The sequence below is a fragment of the Halichoeres trimaculatus genome, unplaced genomic scaffold (assembly GCF_033239565.1).
Source record: "Halichoeres trimaculatus isolate MK-OKI-2021-1 unplaced genomic scaffold, fHalTri1.1 fHalTri1_scaffold_10, whole genome shotgun sequence".
Lineage (NCBI taxonomy): Eukaryota > Metazoa > Chordata > Actinopteri > Labriformes > Labridae > Halichoeres > Halichoeres trimaculatus.
In genome coordinates, this window is record NW_027437187.1 from 11334980 (window position 1) to 11355777 (window position 20798).

The 20798-nt window shown below is 39.2% G+C and overlaps 1 protein-coding gene across 1 annotated transcript in view; it reads right to left on the reverse strand.

Annotated features, from left to right (window-relative positions):
- LOC141796416 (polypeptide N-acetylgalactosaminyltransferase 18-like) overlaps positions 1-20798 on the reverse strand; it is a 217857-nt gene that overhangs the window by 22400 nt on the left and 174659 nt on the right. Inside the window, exon 9 of the mRNA XM_074677517.1 lies at positions 16133-16228. Within this exon, the coding sequence (XP_074533618.1) occupies positions 16133-16228 (96 nt within the window). The remainder of the gene's footprint in view (positions 1-16132; positions 16229-20798) is intronic.

Sequence of the window (20798 nt, forward strand, 5' to 3'; positions counted from 1 at the left end):
GAGAACTTTACAAACACGTCTGACAGAGGTCTCCTGGAGCCTCTTTTTAGACTTACTGTCTGATGGTAAAGCTGCTCTCTTATGTAGTGTAGAAACATCAATATGCCCCAAGGCTGCTAACATCATCTTTTCTACTGTGTATTGTGCAATTCAACAAAACAAGGCCTGTTTTCATCCCAAGATCTTAACAGAGGAGCTAAAATGTTCACACCCTACCAGTCTGTCGGGACTGCAAATTAAATTAAAACAACAACAAAAAAAGATTTAAAGAAGAAATTTACACATAACAATGTAATAATGATGCGCTAAGCTTTTATAGTTCAATTTGTGGAAAGTGCAGTTAGTTTTGCCACTGGGCTGTCTATGTGGGCGTCCATAGATAGGAAAATGTTGACTTGTGTGCATAAGCTGAGTAACTTAAGCAGTATAAAACTGTCTGAACCAACAAAAATCATCAATATGTAAAATCCTCTGTAACACAGAATGAAGGTGCCTTACACAATGTGTCTGTCATCTTTGTAGAAAAAAAGACTTACGAAAATACAATGGCTAGAATTGCAGTAAAGTTAGAAAAGATGGAGATTGTGATATGAAGAGCCAATGTTACTCTATTTAGAATGTAGTTCCCACATATTTTGTTTTTAAAAAAGAAGTTAGCGTGCTTTTTAGGCTTTATAATATTCCCTTGATACCCCTGTAGTCGCTTTCCATGATATGAAGGGTGGGAGAAAAAATGTGATGTATAGAAGTATCAGGATTTTTTGTTTAACAATTTAAGATCTGGAATTTTTTGTTCAAAAATCTTTTTTTTTTTCAAATTTAAATCCTTTGTTTTGTCTAGATGTGAGGTTCCTTGAAAAAATCCAAAACACTGACTCACGTGTGATGATCGTTTGTTGGGAAAATATGACCCCTGATATAGTCTGTAGAAATCATCATCATCATCATTGTTAACATTTTTCACTTGGTCTGGTGTTTAAAAAGTAAACTTAAAACTGCAAAAAATCTGAACTATCATAGAATTAGTGCCCATCCAAAAATAATTATATCGTCCCAGCCCTATGATATACACCACAGGAAGCTCATGATTTTTTTGTTTTGATTTTTAGAGTTGAATCACTAGCTAGGGCTGCACGGTGGCGCAATGGTTAGCACTGCAGCTTCACAGCAATAAGGTCATCAGTTTGATTCCCAGCTTGGCCGGTGGGCCTTCCTCCCACAGCCCCAAAACATGCTCATCAGGCTAATTGGTGACTCTCAATTGTCCCTAGGTGTGAGTGTGTGCGTCAATGGTTGTCTGTCTATGTGTCAGCCCTGTGATTGCCTGGTGACCAGTCCAGGGTGTACCCTGCCTCTCGCCCGATGACAGCTGGGATATGCTCCAGCCACCCGCGACCCTGAACAGGATAAGTGGTTCAGAAAATGAATGAATGAATTGATTACTAGCTTTCTGGAGGCTTGTCAGGGGGCAAAGTGTTGGACAGACCTTGGTGTTTGAGGCCCGCCCATCCAACATGTCATGGCCTAGTCAGGAGATCATTATGTGATGACCCCATTATTTCAGCAAGTCTCATTGAAATGTGTGCTATTTATTTTAGAACAGGCTGAATGCACAGACAGATTTAGGGATTTATTCAAAATATGAAAATGTAAAAGTACATAATTCCCCCTCTTTGAACAATCTCCATGTTGTGGATAATCCCTTGTGGGTATTAAACTGAACAATAATGCTTTAAAAACCAAAACCAGAGAAGCAGAGTAACAAAGACAATTTTTATGCTTAAAGTTACTGTGATAGATTCATATTGTCCTAATTCTACTGACCTCTTTGGACAAAAATAACCGTGTTGTTTCAGATGAAGACTGCATTAGCCATGAGCACCATCGCCCATTACAGAAAAGATATGGCTCTTTCCAAAGATAAAGAAAACAAAGCTACTTAGCCAAATATTTACCTGGCTTTTTTTATCGTATTATTATTATTATTATTATTATTATTATTATTATTATTATTATTATTATTATTATTATTATTAATTAATTAATTAATTAATTTATTTATTTTTTTATTTTGAATTTAATTAATTTTTTTTTTATTACCTGGTCCAGGACTGAAGCTTTGAGGCCCCCAGTGACCAAAGATAGAATAGCAGGCATTGTAAGACATATTAACATCAACAGAAAACCAACATTGTTGTGCAGATAATTGTTTTGATCATGCTCTAAGAATGTCCTTGGGGTCTGAATCTAAAACCTGCACTCAGATGTTACGTACTCATTTGGTAGTACTGCACATCTGCATACGCAGAGGAGAGAGCATTTCTGAATGCTGTGAATACCTCATTTATCCTGTAAAAACTTTGGCCAGGTTTCCAAACAAGATTCTCACTATCAGTGTAGCAAAAGTAAACAGGATATGTGTAACCTGTCTAATTAAGAAGGAAACAAGAGAAGAAGAGAAAAGGAGGAGTAGATGCTCAGTGGCAAAAGATGAAGGGGGGAGAGGAAAGGTCAGGGATGGTAGTGTAATCCTGGCTAAATATAAGAGGAGGAAATTTAGCATACCTGAAAAAAAAAGAAACAAACAAGAAAATGGTAATGAATGCAAATGTTGGCCCAGTTTTGAAGCTTGAAAAATGTCTAGTGAGCCAAATGAAACACACCTTAAGTAGTTTAAATATTCCACCCGTACAGACACAGAGCAACAAAGGATGAGACAAAGAACCACAGACTCTTAAATAAATTTGAAGAGTTATTGTATAACATGAAAGGATGTTGAAAAAGTAGAAAACAAGGTGTAAAGAACAAAGAGAATCTGTTGCTGTGTGCTCTGTGTTTGTGTGTTTGTGAAGAGCTGAGAGGAACACACCACATGAGAGTGATGGCCGTCTCACCCAAACAGGATGTTTTCAGATAGAAGCCATTATCACCGCTCAGGAAGCCTTTAAGCTGGTGTTTAGACAGACGACGGCACAGACTGAAGTGTGCGTGAACATGCATACAAGTATGACGAGTTCAGTTGGTTCAATGCTTCCAAATGAGGATTGTTTTTTCTGTGTTTGTGCATGAGGGCTAATCAGAGCGATTAAACTTGCATCTGTCAATAGATTGATGCTCAGCTCCCAACAAAGGGCTCAGTGCTATCTCTCCTCATGTCACAGAGTCTTAAAACCTCTAATAGAAGGATTAGCACAGTGCTGTGTTAGACTGATAGATATCTCTCATGACAGATGGACACATTTAAGGAGTGGACAAAAGGAAACCTGTATGCTATAAGCAGGATCATGGTGTTTATGTCTAATCTTAGAAAATAACATTTAGATATATCTAATTCAGAGTTTGACTCTGCTTGGTGTTTCTGCTTGACAAAAGAAATTTTTTTCTTACTTGTATCACCAAGTGTATGCACTCCTTCTGTTAAATTTTCTGAGATAAAAATTTTAAAGATACCTGCATGAAGCTGGCCCCCCACCCCACACAAAATGTTGGGAAAATAGTCTGTTTCGTTTGTGCTCAGTTTGTGCTGGTTTTTGTCGTCAACTGTTGTTTGCGCTGCTACAGATTCTAAGCTATTACATATCATTTAATGGTGCAAGGTAAAAAACTCTACAACAGTGTAACGTGTTCACCTGAAGCTCATCCAGCAACGGTGGCACTCCAGGTGCTTGGAGTATGAAAAAAGCGCAGGAACATACAAAGTAGGGGTGCCCCGATCACAACTTTCTGGCCAATCTTTAAAAAGCCTGACCTGCTGATACCGACTTAGGTCGAAACCAGTTTTTTTTTTTATAACTGACAGCATATACCTTCAATGTTTCAATCTAATTCTATTGAAAATCATTGAACAATACCTGTGAAACAAAATAGTTTTAGGTCTCAGAGTAAAAAGCAACAATGGCTGGCTGTCAGACCTTCCCAGAGGTATATAAGTTCAGTTTCATATGTAAGGATGGGCCAATCACAGATCACCGATCCCCCACTATTAAGGAAGCTGGCGGTGAAATCCATCGGTGCATGTCTAATACAAAGGTACATTGAGTTCAAAACAAAAAGAGAGATTCACTTGGTGTGGCAGCACCAGATGAACTTTGTTTGACCACAGCCAAAATAGATAAAGAACACCAGCACAAGAGCATTTCTGGCAGTGACGTCACCTCTGGAAAATAAATTGTGTAATATCTATAAAACCACAATGGCACAAGCAAAACCAGCACAAACAAACACAAACAAATAACAAACAAAACAGACTAATTTCCTGAAATTTTGCATGTGGTGGCGAGCCAGCTTCACGCAGTTTTCTACAGTAAATAAAGTTTTCCAAAATTTCAATGTAACTGCAATAACTTTAATAACTGCACTTCTGATTGGCTGTTACCCGAGCCATGGCTCTGCTTGTAACCAATCAGATGGTACTGTGAGTGGGACAGTGCTGGGGATGGAGTAGTGACTGCAGACAGCAGAGTGGCTGCATCAGAGCTGCAACAACGCAGATTTAAATTTGTTTCTAATCGGCCGTCAGATTAAAAGAAAGGTTGATGCTGATATGCCTCAAAAAGACGATAATCGGCCCGGACTGATAATTGGCCCTCATTGATAACCGGTCTATCCCCATACCCTTTCAATTCCTGCTCTTTTCGTCTGAAATCCAATAATCATAAACATTGTGATTGTATGAATGAATTCTCAACTCATGTCCAGACAACACCTGGTGACAGCAAGTGGATTGTTAGCTCATCAGGAACTTGCACCCTTCAAAATGATGCCCACATTATCCAGGTCATCCTCTGGCTCTGCTCTCTGATGAATAGGGCCTATTGCACATTACTGCCACCTCCTGCTCTGGATAGGTTTTGCAGATGGGATTCCTACCTTAACCAATTAGGTTGAGTTAACATAAAGCAATCTTGTAGTTTTAACGATTTTACACATCATGCTAAAGCAACATGATTTAATCATGTTTAACCACTAAACATGGAATAATCTGGTAGAAGCTACATGTTTTACTTATGTTGGTTGAACAAACACCCATGTTGATTTTTTTGAGTGTACATAAAGTCCAGTATTTAGGGTTTTAGGGTTGTCAAAAACAATTGGAAACTTTCTCTGCATTTGGATTTTGCACATGTCTAAAATCGTCTTAGAATCTTTTGCGTAGATTTAGACAAAGAAACAAGCTTACGGCAATGTTCACATGTGATTTATGAAACGTGCCCTCCAGGGCCTGGTCAGGTATTCATAAACGTGGTAATTGAAAGCAACCATAATTTACTGTAGCAACAGAGGTAGAGAAAAATTAAGCTGTCTTTGGCAGTCTGCAAAGTTATCAAATGGTTCACTTTTTTCATATTATTGGTAAATCCTGAAATCAGTATGGCTTCCTTAAAAATATCCACATTAAAAGTTTGATCCAGCATCCTCTGGATGTTTTCTGCAGGGACTTAACTGTGGTTATGGGAGTGTTTTTAATCACTGAAAACAGCCTCTCTAATTTCAAAAGTAAACTGAAAAAGTAAACTGAAAAAGGAAACATGCATTTGTTTAATAGAGAAATCAGCAGATAGCTTGTGCTGTTCTTTTATAAGTGATGTATTTTACAGAGATTGGCAGAAGAAAAGTGAAATATAGGATACATTCTTGGTGTTGTATCTAATTTAACTGTTGGATCTAACCAATCAAAGCTGTAATGTATGAACGGCACTGGACTGGATCTCATGAGAGCAACATCTGACTTCAGCTCTCATCACTGTCAGATGTCAGAGCCCTTCAAAGCCTCTTCTTCTGTCAGGAATCAATCAAGTAGACGTCAGCATCTAGGGTTGTTCTACCTTCCTCATCATGCCTGCACAGCTCGGAAGAAGTAATACGTGTGGAGTTAAATAATTTATTCTGTGAGTTTTTAAAATGCTCTTTCTTACAGCATCTGTGAAAATGAATCATTGTGTTTTGTAAACATCTTTCACCCCAGCGCTGGCACAGTATAACCTTCAATCCCTCTTTAGCTAGTCCAGGGGTCTGCAACCTTTACCATCGTAAGAGCCATTTAGCCTCAGCTCACCTGGATTAAAGTCATTCAGGAGCCACAAAATCTACTTTATCCTCCCAATAAAGACAAAATGTGTATAAAATTCTAGACAAAGAAAAAATCTAGTGAACAATTATCTATACAAATATTTTTTGTGTTTGTAAAATACGACGTGATGTTTTTTTGTTTTTTTTTTTGCTATTTTTAAAACATTTGCAGCTTTTAAAAAAATAAAGAACTGTTATGTCAAAAATTTCATGAATTTGAAAAAAATTATAAAGTTTCAAAAAGTATGATATTTTTGCCCAAAAAAATCCACTTTTTTCAGAAAGTTTTAAAAAATGTTCAAAAGTCCCAAAAAATGGAATTTAAATAATCTGCAAAAATGTGAAAAAATTAAAAAACATTGAAATTTGCAAAACATAAAAAATAGAATTATTCCTTATTTGAATAAAAAGTCAAAAATTGAAATTCAAAAACTTTGCAAAAATTCTGAAAATATGAGCAAAATAAAATAAAATAAAAAGAAATGAAAAAACTGCAAAAACTTGATTGAAATTTGCAAAAAAAAAAAAAAAACAATTTGAAGTTGAATAAATTTCCAACAATCCTTTTCAAAATATTTTTTTGTTTATCAGTTAGAAAAAAAATTAAGCTACAAGAAGCCACTACCAATGATCCCAGAGTCAAAGAGCCTAATGAGGCTCCAGAGCCGCAGGTTGCAGACCCTTGTACTAGTCATTTTAATAACTACTTAAAACTGTGCAACAAAACTTTTGTTTTCAGGTTGTGACTGTTTTCCTGTTTGAGACATCTGGTCTGTTTTAACCAAGTTCCATTGTTGAAATCTGTGTTGGTGCTTCCTGCACATGACTGGGCAAGTTTTCCCATTCTTTCAGTGCTCCCAGGAGACAACGACACAATCAGCCTCGATATTCAGCAGACAGATTAGCTCTATTGCTTCTTCCTGAGCATGAAAACAACTACCAGTTCCTGCTGCGGCTGCTGGTGGGCCTATTACAGACAGCCAGGGATGTTGTCTGACAGACTAATCACTGGTGTTTCCCCCAACCATCTGCTCTTGTGGCGAGGGGACAACACAATGCCACACACACACACACTGACACACACACATACAGACAGAACACACCCAACAGCTGGAAAGTTGTTTTTGCACTAACGAGGTGGTTCATCTGGCGAGTGGAGCAGAAAGATTTAAAGCAGGACAGCTTAAGAGATCAAGCAGACAATGAGGTTAAATTCTGGAGAAAGCTGTAATTTATAGATGCAGATGACACACCTCAAAAAATTGTTTCGTTTCTTATTTTCCAGCTCAGAAAATCACTCAGTCGAGAGAAGAGGCTCATTATAGGGGATCGTGCACTGATCAGATTGCAAAGAGGCTTACAGACAGTCATTTTGGAAGCAGATAACAGCAGTGTGATGACAACCATGGCGATATCTCCATTTTAGAACCACTTCCTGTCAGGGATCTAGGTAAATGATCAGCAGGCTCCGTTGTGTTTTACTGCTTGTATCAGCAGTCATTTTTCAGACAAAGTTAACTAAGTCAAAGTTATTCTGCAAAAAAAAGTATGATGGCATTTTATCCAAACCTGTGAGTTGTGAGTGTTGTCTTCTTCGCTGGTTTGTAGAAACCGACAGGTTTTCACACATCCTGTTTGAGGAAAGTTAAGTTCGTCTTGTAATGAGGTGCTTTTGTTGAACACAAACACACACGCAAACTATTTTTCCCGAGTTTCCAAAGTTTGATAATTGCTTTGCATTTTCTTTGTGTGAAACCACCTCCCAGGTGAAATAACAGTTTAAAATCGTTAATACACTATACCAACCTCCACAGGAATCATAAATCAATGTCCTCCTTAGTCTCTGTGAAGTGCAAAAAGTCAGCGCTCAGAAAAAACTTTTCTTTCTGTCCCAAGTGGCCAGGTTGTGTTTTACTTAATCTTTAATTAACCTTGTTCTGCTGCTTGGTTTCTCCGTATCAAAGCCTGGCTGCGTTTCTTTCCCCCTCCAACACTCTTAAAACATCAGGTTCTGCTACAAGATGTCCAGTAGCTTGTTCACTTCTGTAGACACTCATTTACCTTCAGGCTCAATATTCTGGTCATTTTGCAGAGTTGACAGCCACACATCTACAGTGCCCGAGAGAAGATTTCATTAACTGCATTCAGTCAATACAAAACACAATAAAAATATATAACAAAGAACATCTTCAGCCTAAGATCAAGTTCGACAAGTAGCTACCTAGAAAGACTGATCAGAATGTCCCCATTTTGCAAGAGACAAATGTGCCCCCACAGAGTTAAAGATATGAGAGTCACACACACACACATCCTCATGAATGCTGCCCTGGTAAACAGCCTCAAAGGTCTAATTTTCAGACGATATTGATCCAGCCACAAACCAATCTTCTTAGCAGGGCTGCACCAATATTGAGGCACAGATCAGATTTCTATTACCCACTTAGCTTCCACTGCAATTTCTCACCATTCTGTCGAATAAACGTTGTCACCCACAGCATTGTATTGGCCTGAAATTAGCCCCTGGTTCAGCAGACACATTAGTTTCTCCAAAATTTGTCAGGTTTGATGCAGACAGGTTTCTGTCTGTGGAAAGCAAAGGGTGGTTGTTCATAATAATGCTGATCTGAAACGCAGCAATAAAGTAGCTACTGTGGTGAAACAAAGGGCTGCCAAAACAGGAAATTAGCCCTAACACAGCAAAAACTGTACACTGCCGCACAAATGGTGTTGGCAAAGCAGGGCTTGCTCTTTGATTGTAATTAAGTTGACTTCAATATGAAAAACTTTCCCAGAGTTTTTCTGCTTATATTCAGAGTCAGGAAGCAGAGACACAGGTCTGAGTGGTTTAGTAGTATCTGTGTTTTCAGCAGGTCTGATGTCATGATGACGTCCATGTGAAGAGCAAATTATGCTATGCTTTTCTCCTGATTCATTTTTTTTAAAAATGATTTTTGGGGTGCAGATTTGATTTAAATTGCAATTCTTTGATAGGTCTGATTTCTGCTATTTTTAGGTTACTTTTTTTTTAACCCCAGACCATGTGAAAAAGTTGAATGATATCTGCAGACCATACCAGGAGCCATATTTTCCCCAAAATGCACATCAAATTTTGCACATCAGTTTTCATGATTTATTTAGGGGATCAGACATCCCAACCTTTTTCTAGACCAGTTTATAAACAAAGACTAAAATAAAGGACTTGAATTAGTAAAATAAATAAACAAATAATTAAAAAAAAAAAAAAAAAATTGGCCAAAAAATAAATCATAAATAAAACCATTTAACAAAAAACCTTGATACTTTTTTACATTTTTTTCCCCAGCCCCTAAACAACTTGGCTAAAATGTTACTTTCATGTAGATTTAGTAGCAAAGTAGAAGAGAGAGGCTTTAAGCTACCAATCTCCAGGGTTGGGAATAACAACATTAAAGTAACAGAGTTACTGACGCTGTTATTGTTTTTCAGTAATAGGTAATACAATTAATTACACAATGCTATTACCCTTACTAACAGTAAAATGTGGAATGTTATATTGCACTAGTACCTAACAGCTGTTATCTAACCTGGCTCACTCAGCCAGGCACAGGACAAGAGCCACAAATAAAATGCGTTTATTTTCTGGTTGTCCTTCCATGGTGAGTGGGGAAAGGTGACAGACACATAAGTAACTGGCTAAAGATATAATACAATTTCATGGTAGGCCAATCAGAGCCGGAGCTCAGGTAGTTAGGCGTTGTTACAAACTTCAACAGGCGGCAAACAGCTGCACGAGAGAACTAGACTACAGCATTGGTGAGTCTGGAGAGGTCTGTCCACTTAGGATGGAAGTACAGACACTACTTCAACATCAGTGATGTAAAAGGCAAGAACATACATGTGAAGTGTACATTATGTCCTAAAGCTAAACCGGCTCAAAATTCTGAAATCTTTTACGTATTTGGAATAGAATAGAATAAAGTAGAATAGAATAGAATAGAATAAATAGATAATACTTGATTTCTCCCCAATGGGAAATTCAGGAATTTCAATTTGAAGGTTTTTACATAAATGAAGGAATAATTCTGTTACCAATTCATATACTTTTTTGGGAAAGTAACAAGTAACTGTCTGGTAATTTGCCCAACACTACCAATTTCTACAAGGAAACTGAAACCATGAGCGGTGGTGATGACTGCAGCATAGTTCACTGTTGTGACATTTGTCTGGTTTATTTTTTAAGGTGAATCAACCACAGAGCTCAGACAAGAAGAAGAGCTAAAGAGATTCAACAGCTCCACTTGAATGCTACCTGCTGTTGAATCACTGGGACTTTTTTAAAAAGCCTTTAAAGAAAAAAAAAATCTTTCAACCAATTGTTTTTGCCAACTTGTTTGTATTTCAAGCCAGTACTTGTGTGATAAGTATTATAATACATTGGTTAGCGGGTAGTTCTGGGAACCCCAGCAGGTGTATGCTAACCACACATCATCCCTTACATGATTTAGCTTTTTATAAAACTCTGTTAACAGCATACAGGCACGAGTGCCTCAGCATTCTGACCATGTGTCTAGACTCCTTCTCCATTTCCCAGCTGAAGCAGCTTGTCTGCCTGCGCTCATGTTTCGTGAATGGTAAGAGGTTTACACTAGTACCCATGGGTATTTGTCCTAGGATGATCTGTGGTCAGACGCATGGGCAGCATGTAGCTATCATGCAGACTGCAGCTCTGAGGTCAATATTTTGCCATCAGAAAGGTTCTGTCTACAGTCAAGTCCACCCTGGTTCATTTTTCTCCAAAGTTTGTTTGAGTCTCTGTCTCTTTCATCCGTCTTCCCCTCCCTCAGCTGTGGAAGGTGTCTGAGACGGAAATTGAGTAAAGTTATGCATCGTTGACATTCAGCAGTTCATCAGGTATTCAAAGCCATATTCATCCATCCCATTGGACTGTGTAACAACGCGCGCACACACACACACACACACACACACACACACACACACACACACACACACACACACACACACACACACACACACACACACACACACACACACACACACACCAAACAAAGTGGTTCTGCTCAGAGAGGAAAGGACTCAGAGGTGATCTAAAGAATTGGTCAAATCAGAAAGAAGGATCTGAATGGGGAATAGAGAGGGCCAGGGGAATCACATTACAAAAGATCCTTCACATGAAAAAAGAATAAAAAAACGAAAAGTGATAAAAGGGTGACAGATGAGCAGAGAAATATATGAGTCTTTGATGTCCTTTATGAAACGCTTCTCCCTGCTGCTTTTCACTCCACATCTCCCAGCTGTTTATCACTGATGTCTCTGAACCTTTAGCCAGAGCATCCCACTTAAGTTCCTTAATGATTTAAAGTCCCATATAAACTTTTCTCAAAGTAGAAGCATTGTACTACCATATGTCAGTTTGAGCAGGGTTAGTCATTGGAGCCTGAAATTTCATTAGGCTGATGTGAGGAGATTTGTTACGCATGGATGTGTGTGAGGATACTCATTAACAAGAGGGATCATGGATTTATCATCAGATATATTCTTACATCCTCTAATCCATCTATGTTTACAGCGCTGGTGCCTGATGGAAAATAACTCTCATTTTCTGAGCTGTCTAACGTTTCTGTGAAATCTCCAGTCTACACAGTGATTAGTTCCCCTTGCTGATCCTGTACTGTGTTTTCTGCTGCTATCTTGACTCACTCTTGTAAAACCTCAAACACCCCTAATATCTGAAGGCATGCTTTTGTGTAAATTACAGCAATCTGAAAGTCAGTCTCCTCTTTCAGTAAGCTGAAAATAAGCATCAACACGGCATCTTTTCATTATTTTACTTCAATCTTTGGAAATAACGGCAGCTTAAAGGTCCCATAATATGCTCCTTTTCTGCAGTTTAATATGGATATGGACTTTGAGTCTGGCAATAAAGTATTTAGATCATTGCTGACCTCATGAAATGGTAGTAACATGTTTTGGTCCAAAAAGCCAATAAATCAAGCACAGTAGCATTGTTTCCAGGCTCTCATAGCCCCTCTGTTCAGAACACTCTGATTTAGTGGGCGTGACCTTTATATGTAAATGAGCCACCGCTGATACCACCCCGCTCTTCAGCGTCACTGAGAGCGACGCCACAAGCTCTGAGTGCACAATGTTTAGAAAACAGCAAAGCTGGTTTACCGTAACATTACAGGTTAAAACAACAGGCTAACTGCAGCTAAAGTTAGCATCCTGAAGCTACCACAGAGACAGGGGGGACACTAAGGAAAAGCTCTTACATCTGCTCCACAGCACACAGCATTTAAAATACTCACATTTCCAGGGCCCGAGGTTTGTTGGTGGATGGTTGGTAATGCGCCTGGATTCAGGACCAGTCTATTCGCTAGCCCTCTGTTGTACTGTCCAAAGCTGGTAAAGCAGTCGACCGTGAAGTGACTAGCACACACATGCACAGTTTTACTCAATGTAGCTGGAACATTTCCTTGATAAATGAACTGTAGCCACTTAGTCTTGTCTTCTTCCGAGATGGGAAGCTTGTGCATGGAACTATGTGGCTGTTTACAGCCAAAAACAGAGCAGTGATGGCTTTTCAACTTTGGCATTCTCCCTCCGGGGAGGGGAGTGGGCGGGTAGGGGGTTTTGGGGTATCTGCTTGGGCGGTCACAAAAAGTGAATCACTGACGTCGGCACATCCCGGGAATCCAAACAGCTTGCTTTAGGTCAGGATTTTACATTCACAAGCACTACTGAGTACATATCACATTTTGTGGGCTGGGAGGAAAGCCAAAGACCCACAAATTCCACTAAAAGACTTAATAAAGTGATTTTTGCATAATATGGGACCTTTAATGTCTGCTCACTTCCTGGTTGGGTGGAAAAACTTGTTTGTGTCTGGAAATAATGAGTTTGAGTAAAATTTGCCCACAGGCCTCACTTTGGGTGCTGCTGGCTGGGCAATCTGCTCAACCACAGGATGAATTCACATCTCTTTTTGTGTCAGTCATGTCTACCAAACTCATGTAGTGACTTGAAAATGTTTCCCACTGTGTTTCTGAGCTTTGAGCACTGAAAATATACATTTTCTTCTCTTCCCAATAGATACAGTTTATGACCTTCAATTGTGACCATTTATAACTCTGTCTTTTTAGTATTTCTAAACCATGAATTGAGGCTGGGATGGAGTCTTCACGGCTAAACTAGCACTCAATCTCTGCATCAGCACCTGCTGATCAGGCCGTCTCCAGGAGAGAGTAAATGTAAAAAGCTTTAATACAGGACACAGACAGAGAAACGCCAACACAGCCGTTTCTGCGGCCGATGCTGGATTGGTGAGTATGACCCAGACATAAAGCTGGAATCCAACGTCAAGGCTGCGGTCAAAGCCATTAACTCTGCTGACAATGGAGACGAGGGCTGGAGTGTTCTCAGAAAGCTCTCTCAGAAGCCAAGCTGGGTTTGTACCGGAGTCTAGTTCTGATTATGCGACTCTTTTCATGACAGCCTGCGAATAATGAGGACTGTAAAATATGAATTTTTAATTTTGTCAAGCTGCAGAGCACTTCAGTGAAACATGGAAATACACAGACACACTCCCTCGGCTTTTCAAGTTATTTTTTCCATGCCTCTGTTAAAGGGGCAATGAGTACAGAATTTACTGCCCCTTTAGAAGTAAATGGCCTTTAATCTGCTGAGGCCTGATAGAGTTGTTGTTTGGCCTCAGTGACTTGGAAATTACTTTTCAGATATCTCAGTGGCTGAGGCTGAAAAGTTTCCCTCTACAAGAAAAGCAGAATATGACGAAGTAATGTTATTATGGTGAGGTGATGTATTACCTCTTTGTTGCATTTCCTCCAGATCTCTCTTCTAATTAGCCCGTGTGCTCATTATGGAAATGTGACTTTTTCATTTATGTAAATCATAGGCTCCCACTGTTCAACATTACTGATGCTCCAATATGCAGAGAGCCAGTATCATTCCTGAAAACTAATCTACATTATAACTACCAATACAAACTGTGCAATTTCCTCTTGGCTTGGGACTGTTTAAGGCTGCACTTACACCAATGTTTGTACATAATTAATGATTCTTTTGTCTTTGTGTTATTTAAAGGAGAGGCTAGTAGCTCCTCACAGAGGGTTACTAACAACTATCCTGTTCCTTACACAAGGTATAAACCACTGTTAAGATCAAAGCAGCACTGTGGCTGTTTTAAACTAATAAATAGGGATGCACGTTATATTGGTATCAATATCTGTATCAGCTGATATGTAAGAGTGGGCCAATATTTACTCATTAGCTGCTTGCCATTTTCAGAGCATCTTGAATGATCTTTCAAGACCCAAATAATTTTGTTTTCAGTGACTATGTAAACACCAAAACTACCTTGGCAGAGTAGACCTTCCTCTTTTATGTCTCTTTCTGTTTTTGATCCAAAAAACAGACAAAACATACTTTGCATCTCGTGCTCTCCATTCTTTGATTCTCTCCATGATCTCCATCATCTTTTCTCATGATCACTCTGCTCTTTCTCTCTGAACTACAAGGAAACATCATCTGTGTCAAGATTATTATTATTTTTTTTACCAATATTAATGTTGATAAATATCAGTTATCAGCCACAGCAGGAATATTAATATCTGATATCGGTATTGGTCAAAATTTTTAACACGTACATCAGTGGCGGCTGCTGGTCAGTCAAGGAGGGGAAGCTCATTTTTTTCCAGCCTACATCATAAATGTATTCAATTAAACGTAAATTCTACCCTCCGTTCCTTTTCAAGAAAATGATCTGTGACCCTGTCCTACCAACCAGGTGTTTTTTCCAGGGATTTTACCAGTGTTCTCTCAATGGCCAGCAGAGCTAGACTGCTTAAACTACCTTGGCCCATTGTGTTGCAGGTGTAGAACTTAAGCAGCTTTAAACAGGAGAAGCTCCTCTCTTCAGAAAATGCTCTACTTCAAGATCACTGACTGGCTCATTTCACTGTCAATCAAAAAGGGATTTGGCCTCAGACAGATCATCCAATTATCATGCAGAAGCCCAGCATCCAGGCCAGCCCACTGCCTCATAGACCCCCAGAGACGCTGAGCGTCCGATGGGCGGGACAAAGCCCAGCGTTTATCCAATGACCATCCAGTTTCCACAGTGGAACAACCCACTCTACGCTTCCCTGCTGAAGTCAGAAGACGGTAAGCGTCTGACTGTGTTAAAGTGCTGAGACGCTGCGGGGATGAATGAGAAGGAGGTGGAGCCAGTTACCTGTGATAGGTAGCTGATTCTGAACAAAAGATGAAGAAATTCTAGCGCAGATTTTGTCAATGAAATGTACACACAGCAGCACATATCACCACTTTTTTGGGGACATTTAAGGGGAAGCTCAGCTTCCCTTGCAGTCTTAGAGCAATCGCCTCTGCTATACATCCCTACTCGAAGAACTTCAAATCATAAACACAGATTTCTACAGCAGAGAGTGTGTTATCAGCAAATTCAAAACAGACTAAAGGTGTATATGAGCAGTGTTAAAAATCCATTCCAAAAAGTTTAATGTGTAATAAAAATGAACTGTAAGAAGTCTTTTTCAAATCAGCTGGGTACAAACACAACACAAAATAAGAGACTTTGTTATGAGTTGCAAAATCAATCAGAAACATTTATGATATGATCTCAACACAGTGATGATACCCAAGATTGGTTTGATAAGCTTTTCTTCTCCCCCTAACCCTTTAGAGAAACATAAAATAAACATTATCTTCCTGGTGTACTCTTATCTTCTTTTTTTGGGAGCTGATGTTTAAAACAACAAAATGTGAATTAATTCCTCTAAAGTTGTCTTGTTGTGTAGAGAATAGAGTCAAATCACTGGCCCAACTCTGCACTTGTTATGCAACTTTCTGCAACTGTTGCCGTCTCTAAATGATTTAAAATAACAAAGACGTCAGAGGAGCCCAATTATCTGCTGCAGACAAACGCTCTTCAGATCCCTGTGTGTGATCAGTAATCAAAATGTGTCTGACAAAAAAGACACAACTCAAAGAAATACAACAACAAAGCAAGGAATGAAAGTTCACTGACCTGCGGTGTCATCCCGTGACAGAGGTACATGATGGGGACATTATCAGTGTCTGGTCCCTGGTCCAAACACAGGTTGTCTTTTAAACTGTTCTTCAACTGGAAAAACAGGAGATAAAAAGGAGAGAAGGTAAAAAAGTGGCATGTATATCTGCAAATGTGATGAAACACTTCGTAAATAAGCTTTGACAGGTGTATAAGATAAAAGAAAAGGGAGAAGAGGACATCTCCCTCACTTGCATGTTTATGAAATTTGCAGCTCAAGAAAAAAGACAGAAAGAAACTTTCTTCACTTAATGTGATTTCAGGCTGTCTGAGATTGGCTGCTTTTATTTTTTCTTACAGAAGTGGGAAGAAAAAACACCTTTAGGCTTAATCAGTTTGCCTCAGCAGCAAACCGGAAGACTTATTATCATTAATGTCTTTTTGGTCCCCGAGGTAGCAACTTTTCTTCCCGGAGTCCACGCATGCAAACATGAAATTAAAATCCACAGGAATAGTGTACTTAAAAGTCTGCTTCAAGATAAAACATTTAACACCAGCAAAAGATAATAACATCTAATGATGACAACTACACACAGCAGGGAAAATACAAAACCAAAAGGAGAAAATTAAACCAATTATAAATCATAAGTAATCTTTTAAAACCCTTTGTTTCCTTTGTCTAATAAATAGACCTCTTTAAAGCCACTGCATCAAAAACATGCGACTCTGTCAAAAAGAACGAGTCGTATACATTTCTAATTTTACTTCAAGATGTGAATCTAAACTCTTTCCACATACTATATGAAAAGGAAAGATTGCTAGTCTTTTCATCTCTCTGTTCTTCTGTCCCTGCCCCTGCATTATTAATCACTCCATTATGACAGAGTGATGCACTACATGCTTCTGGTTGTGAGGCTAAAGTAAAGACAAATGGAACCACTGCAGGCTAATTACTGCCTGCAGGGGAAAGTCACACTAACACTTTAAAAGTACCCTTCACCTTGTTTTTGGCCGCTGCAGAGCATTATTTCATGAGGAAAGCATGTGTTCACTTTGAATTGCAGGTTTCTCCCCAATTTGGCTTTGTTACAAACAGTATTATGGACTCCTGTGCAACAAAGTGTCATTTTTAACACAGGGCAATCAATCAGTTTGGCCCTATTCACATTTCCCATGAGTATCCAACCTATTTCTTTACATCAATATTTATTCCAAGTCTTGACTATAGTCCTTGGTTGTTTTTTGGAGGCCCTGGTTCTGGACATGGACCTGATTTGCACACTTTCATGACCTGAGATTCAACTTGTAATTGTGGTTTAGGAGCGGTACACATCTTTTATATAGTATTTTTTGCCATTTACATTACACACTGAATGTCATTCCCTCCCATCATGAGCAACCTTCTGTTTCTGGTGTGTTTTTATTTTATTTAACCTTTATTTAACCAGGTAAAAGACCCATTGAGGTCAAGACCTCTTTTACAAAGGCGACCTGGCCAAGAGAGGCAGCAACACATGTCACAGTAGACAAAACAGAGTACAGCAACAGAGATTAGAATACAAACAATAAAATGCAGGAGTTATTATAAGAAACAATTTAAGAACACAGGTACTGTTGAATGAATTTATGTTGTCGGTTTCTCAGGGTAGAAATTAATGACTATGACAATTTTCATTGTGTCTCTCTGGGTCCTCCAGCTGCCCACCACAGTCCAAAAACATGCTCATCATGTTAATTGGTCACTGTAAGTTGTCTTTAGGCGTGAGTGTGTGAGTGAATGGTTGTCTGTCCGTCTCTGTGTCAGCCCTGTCATTGACTGGCGACCAGTTCAGGGTGCACCCCACCTCCCGCCCAATGACAGCTGGGATAGGCTCCAGCCACCCACGACCCTAAACAGGATAAGCGGTTCAGAAAATGAACGAATGAATGAATTTTCATTTTGTTCTGAGACAAAGAAACCGTGACAAACTTCACTCATGAACCTGGACTTTGGACTTGATTCGGCTTCTGACCAAAAACTTGGGACTTATATTGGACTCTTGACCAAAAATTTGGGACTTGACACAGAATTGAAACCAAAGACTTGTGGCTTAACTCAAACAAAGACTTGGGACTTGACTTGGACTGATGAATGAAGTCTCACAACATGGGACTTGACTTGGTATTCTGACCATAGACTTGGGACTTGACTTGGTTTTCTGACCATAGACTTGGGACTTGACTTGGTTTTCTGACCATAGACTTGGGACTTGACTTGTAATCAAAATCAACATCTTAGAACTGGACTTGAAATGATAACCAACAACATGGGACTTGACATGGACTGAAAACCAGGGACTTGAAGCTTGTCTTGGACTGAAAAAGACTTGGGCCTGCCCTCAGACTGTTGACAGCAGTCCCTGAACTTGACTAGGACTCATGAAAAAGTGTTGAGACTCAAGACTTGACTCATGACCAAGTAGTTGGAACTTGACTTGGTTTTCTGACCTAAGACTTGGGACTTGGCTCAGACTCCTAACTAAAAACTTGGAACTTGACTTAGTCCCATGACCAAAGACACTAGGACTTGACTTGTAATCAAAAACCATCATCTTGGGACTTGACTCAGACTCAAAACCTAAGACCTGACTTGGGCCAACAACCAATGACTTTTGTCTTGACTTGAACTCCTGAACTTTGACTTGTAAACAGTGACTTGAGTCCATCTCTTCCTGGTCTTGGGTGGATAGACTTTAGGCTCATTTGAACATTTCGTCCTCAGAAAAGTTTCTTTCTGCTGCTGGAAAGAAAGTGTTAACATCCTTGACTCTGTGCTTTCAGACCTTGTTGAATAAAAGAGGCAGCTGGCTTCAGAGTCAGATGATAACACTCTGTGGATTTTAAACTGCCTGTGACCCTTCCATGATTACTACTCCTGATAAGGTTAAAAACCTAAATGAATGAATAAATCCCTCACAGCAGTCTCAGCAGTGCTGTCAGGTTTGATGTTACTTCAATGACTTGAATGCATGCATTCAGAGAGCTTGGATGCGTGGGCTGCCTCAGATAGCTAGTGATCCATGGTGTCAGAAGGTCAGGTTCCTGGGTTCATGTTCTACAGCTGTACCACCGCAGCACTGAGAGCAATGAGTCTTCAGTTCCAGTGACCTTTAGAGAGTGGTGATTTGAAAAGAAAATGCAGTATTTTCATTGGAGCTCCGCTCTGAGCCTTGCTCTGCTAACCATTCCTCATAAATGTTCACTGAATTAATATCTACGGATGAAAGAAAAAGCTTATTGGCTGCATCTCCCCTGAGTTCATACTAATACTACAAAGTTTAGCAATATTTTGAGTTTATGCTGGAGGAGCAGAGGGAGGAACTTTCATTTTCCACTAACCTCTCTCGCATATTACTTAACAATTTTTTTTTCTGCTAAGTGATCCCACCCACTCTTCACTGACCTACATTTCCACGGCTCTTTACTTTCTGTTTTCATCAGCTTTTCACTAAAACTTCTCTTCCATCCCTCTTACATTGGTTAATAAGAGTTATCATCCTGTTCTTACTAATCACCCAGCTGTGTTAGATTTTTGATTCTTATTAAATACTTAATAGTTGATTTTAATGAGTCAAAACCCTACAAGAATTTTGTTCAGTAAGCACAAAACTTGCGATTTACAGTTTATGGTCTACCAGTCAACAATGGAGAAAAGAAGAACAAGAGGAGGAAACTAGCAAAGTGAAATAATAAACACTTAAAAATTTGAGTTAGATGCCAACTAGATTGAAGAAATCAGATCTGAAGCAGCCACTAACTGCAACATAGTGAGGGCACTGGGTTTGGAAAGAAATCGCCAACAGCATGGTTATAGGGAAAAAGACTGCATACTATACTCAGGGTGTAATTTGTTGGAAGTGATGGTAGGGATCAACCCCACCACTTATTTTAACATCCCTAAGGCTGTTAATTGAATCTCATGACCAATAAGAGTAACAGGCAGGCTGGCACTAACTTTCAGCTGACCCAAATCATTGCCAGTTAATTCAAAAAACGTCCCCATGTCCATACATATGGTACACATGAGGACTAAAGAGGGGTCGAACACTGCACATGACGCACCAACAGGAAAGGCCCCATGAAGACTTCCAAGCTAACTATGTACTAATCAAGGTCTAATTAGCTGAATTATGTAGATGTGGAGCCTTAATCGATAAAGTTTAATGTTACGTCCTACAGTCTGATGGAGTTGCCCATTTGCCTTAAATCCTCTGCCATGTTTGTGTGATCAGCCCTTATCCTTGGTCTTAAAAGTTTAATAAGGCTATGTCCCACATCACAGGTGTGGCTGTCACAGGAAATTTAACGTTTCTTTTGTTTTTAGTTTGCATTAAAGATGAATTTTCAACCGTTCAAAATGTATCAGGGCCTACCATTAACTTGAAAAAGAAATAGACCTTTAGACTGCTTATTTTTTATGATTTAAAAAAAAATATTAACACCCCCAGACGAGCTGGTGGAAGTGGCTGGGGATAGGGGTCATTGGTCTTCGGTGATGGCACTGCTGCCCCCGTGACCTGGACCCGGATAAGTGGTGGAAAATGAAAATGAAATGAAATGAATTAACACCCCCCATATATTTGGCAAATCACACCCTGTTTTTACTAAAGTCATTTTCTGCTTCTGAAAATAATAAAAAGAAATA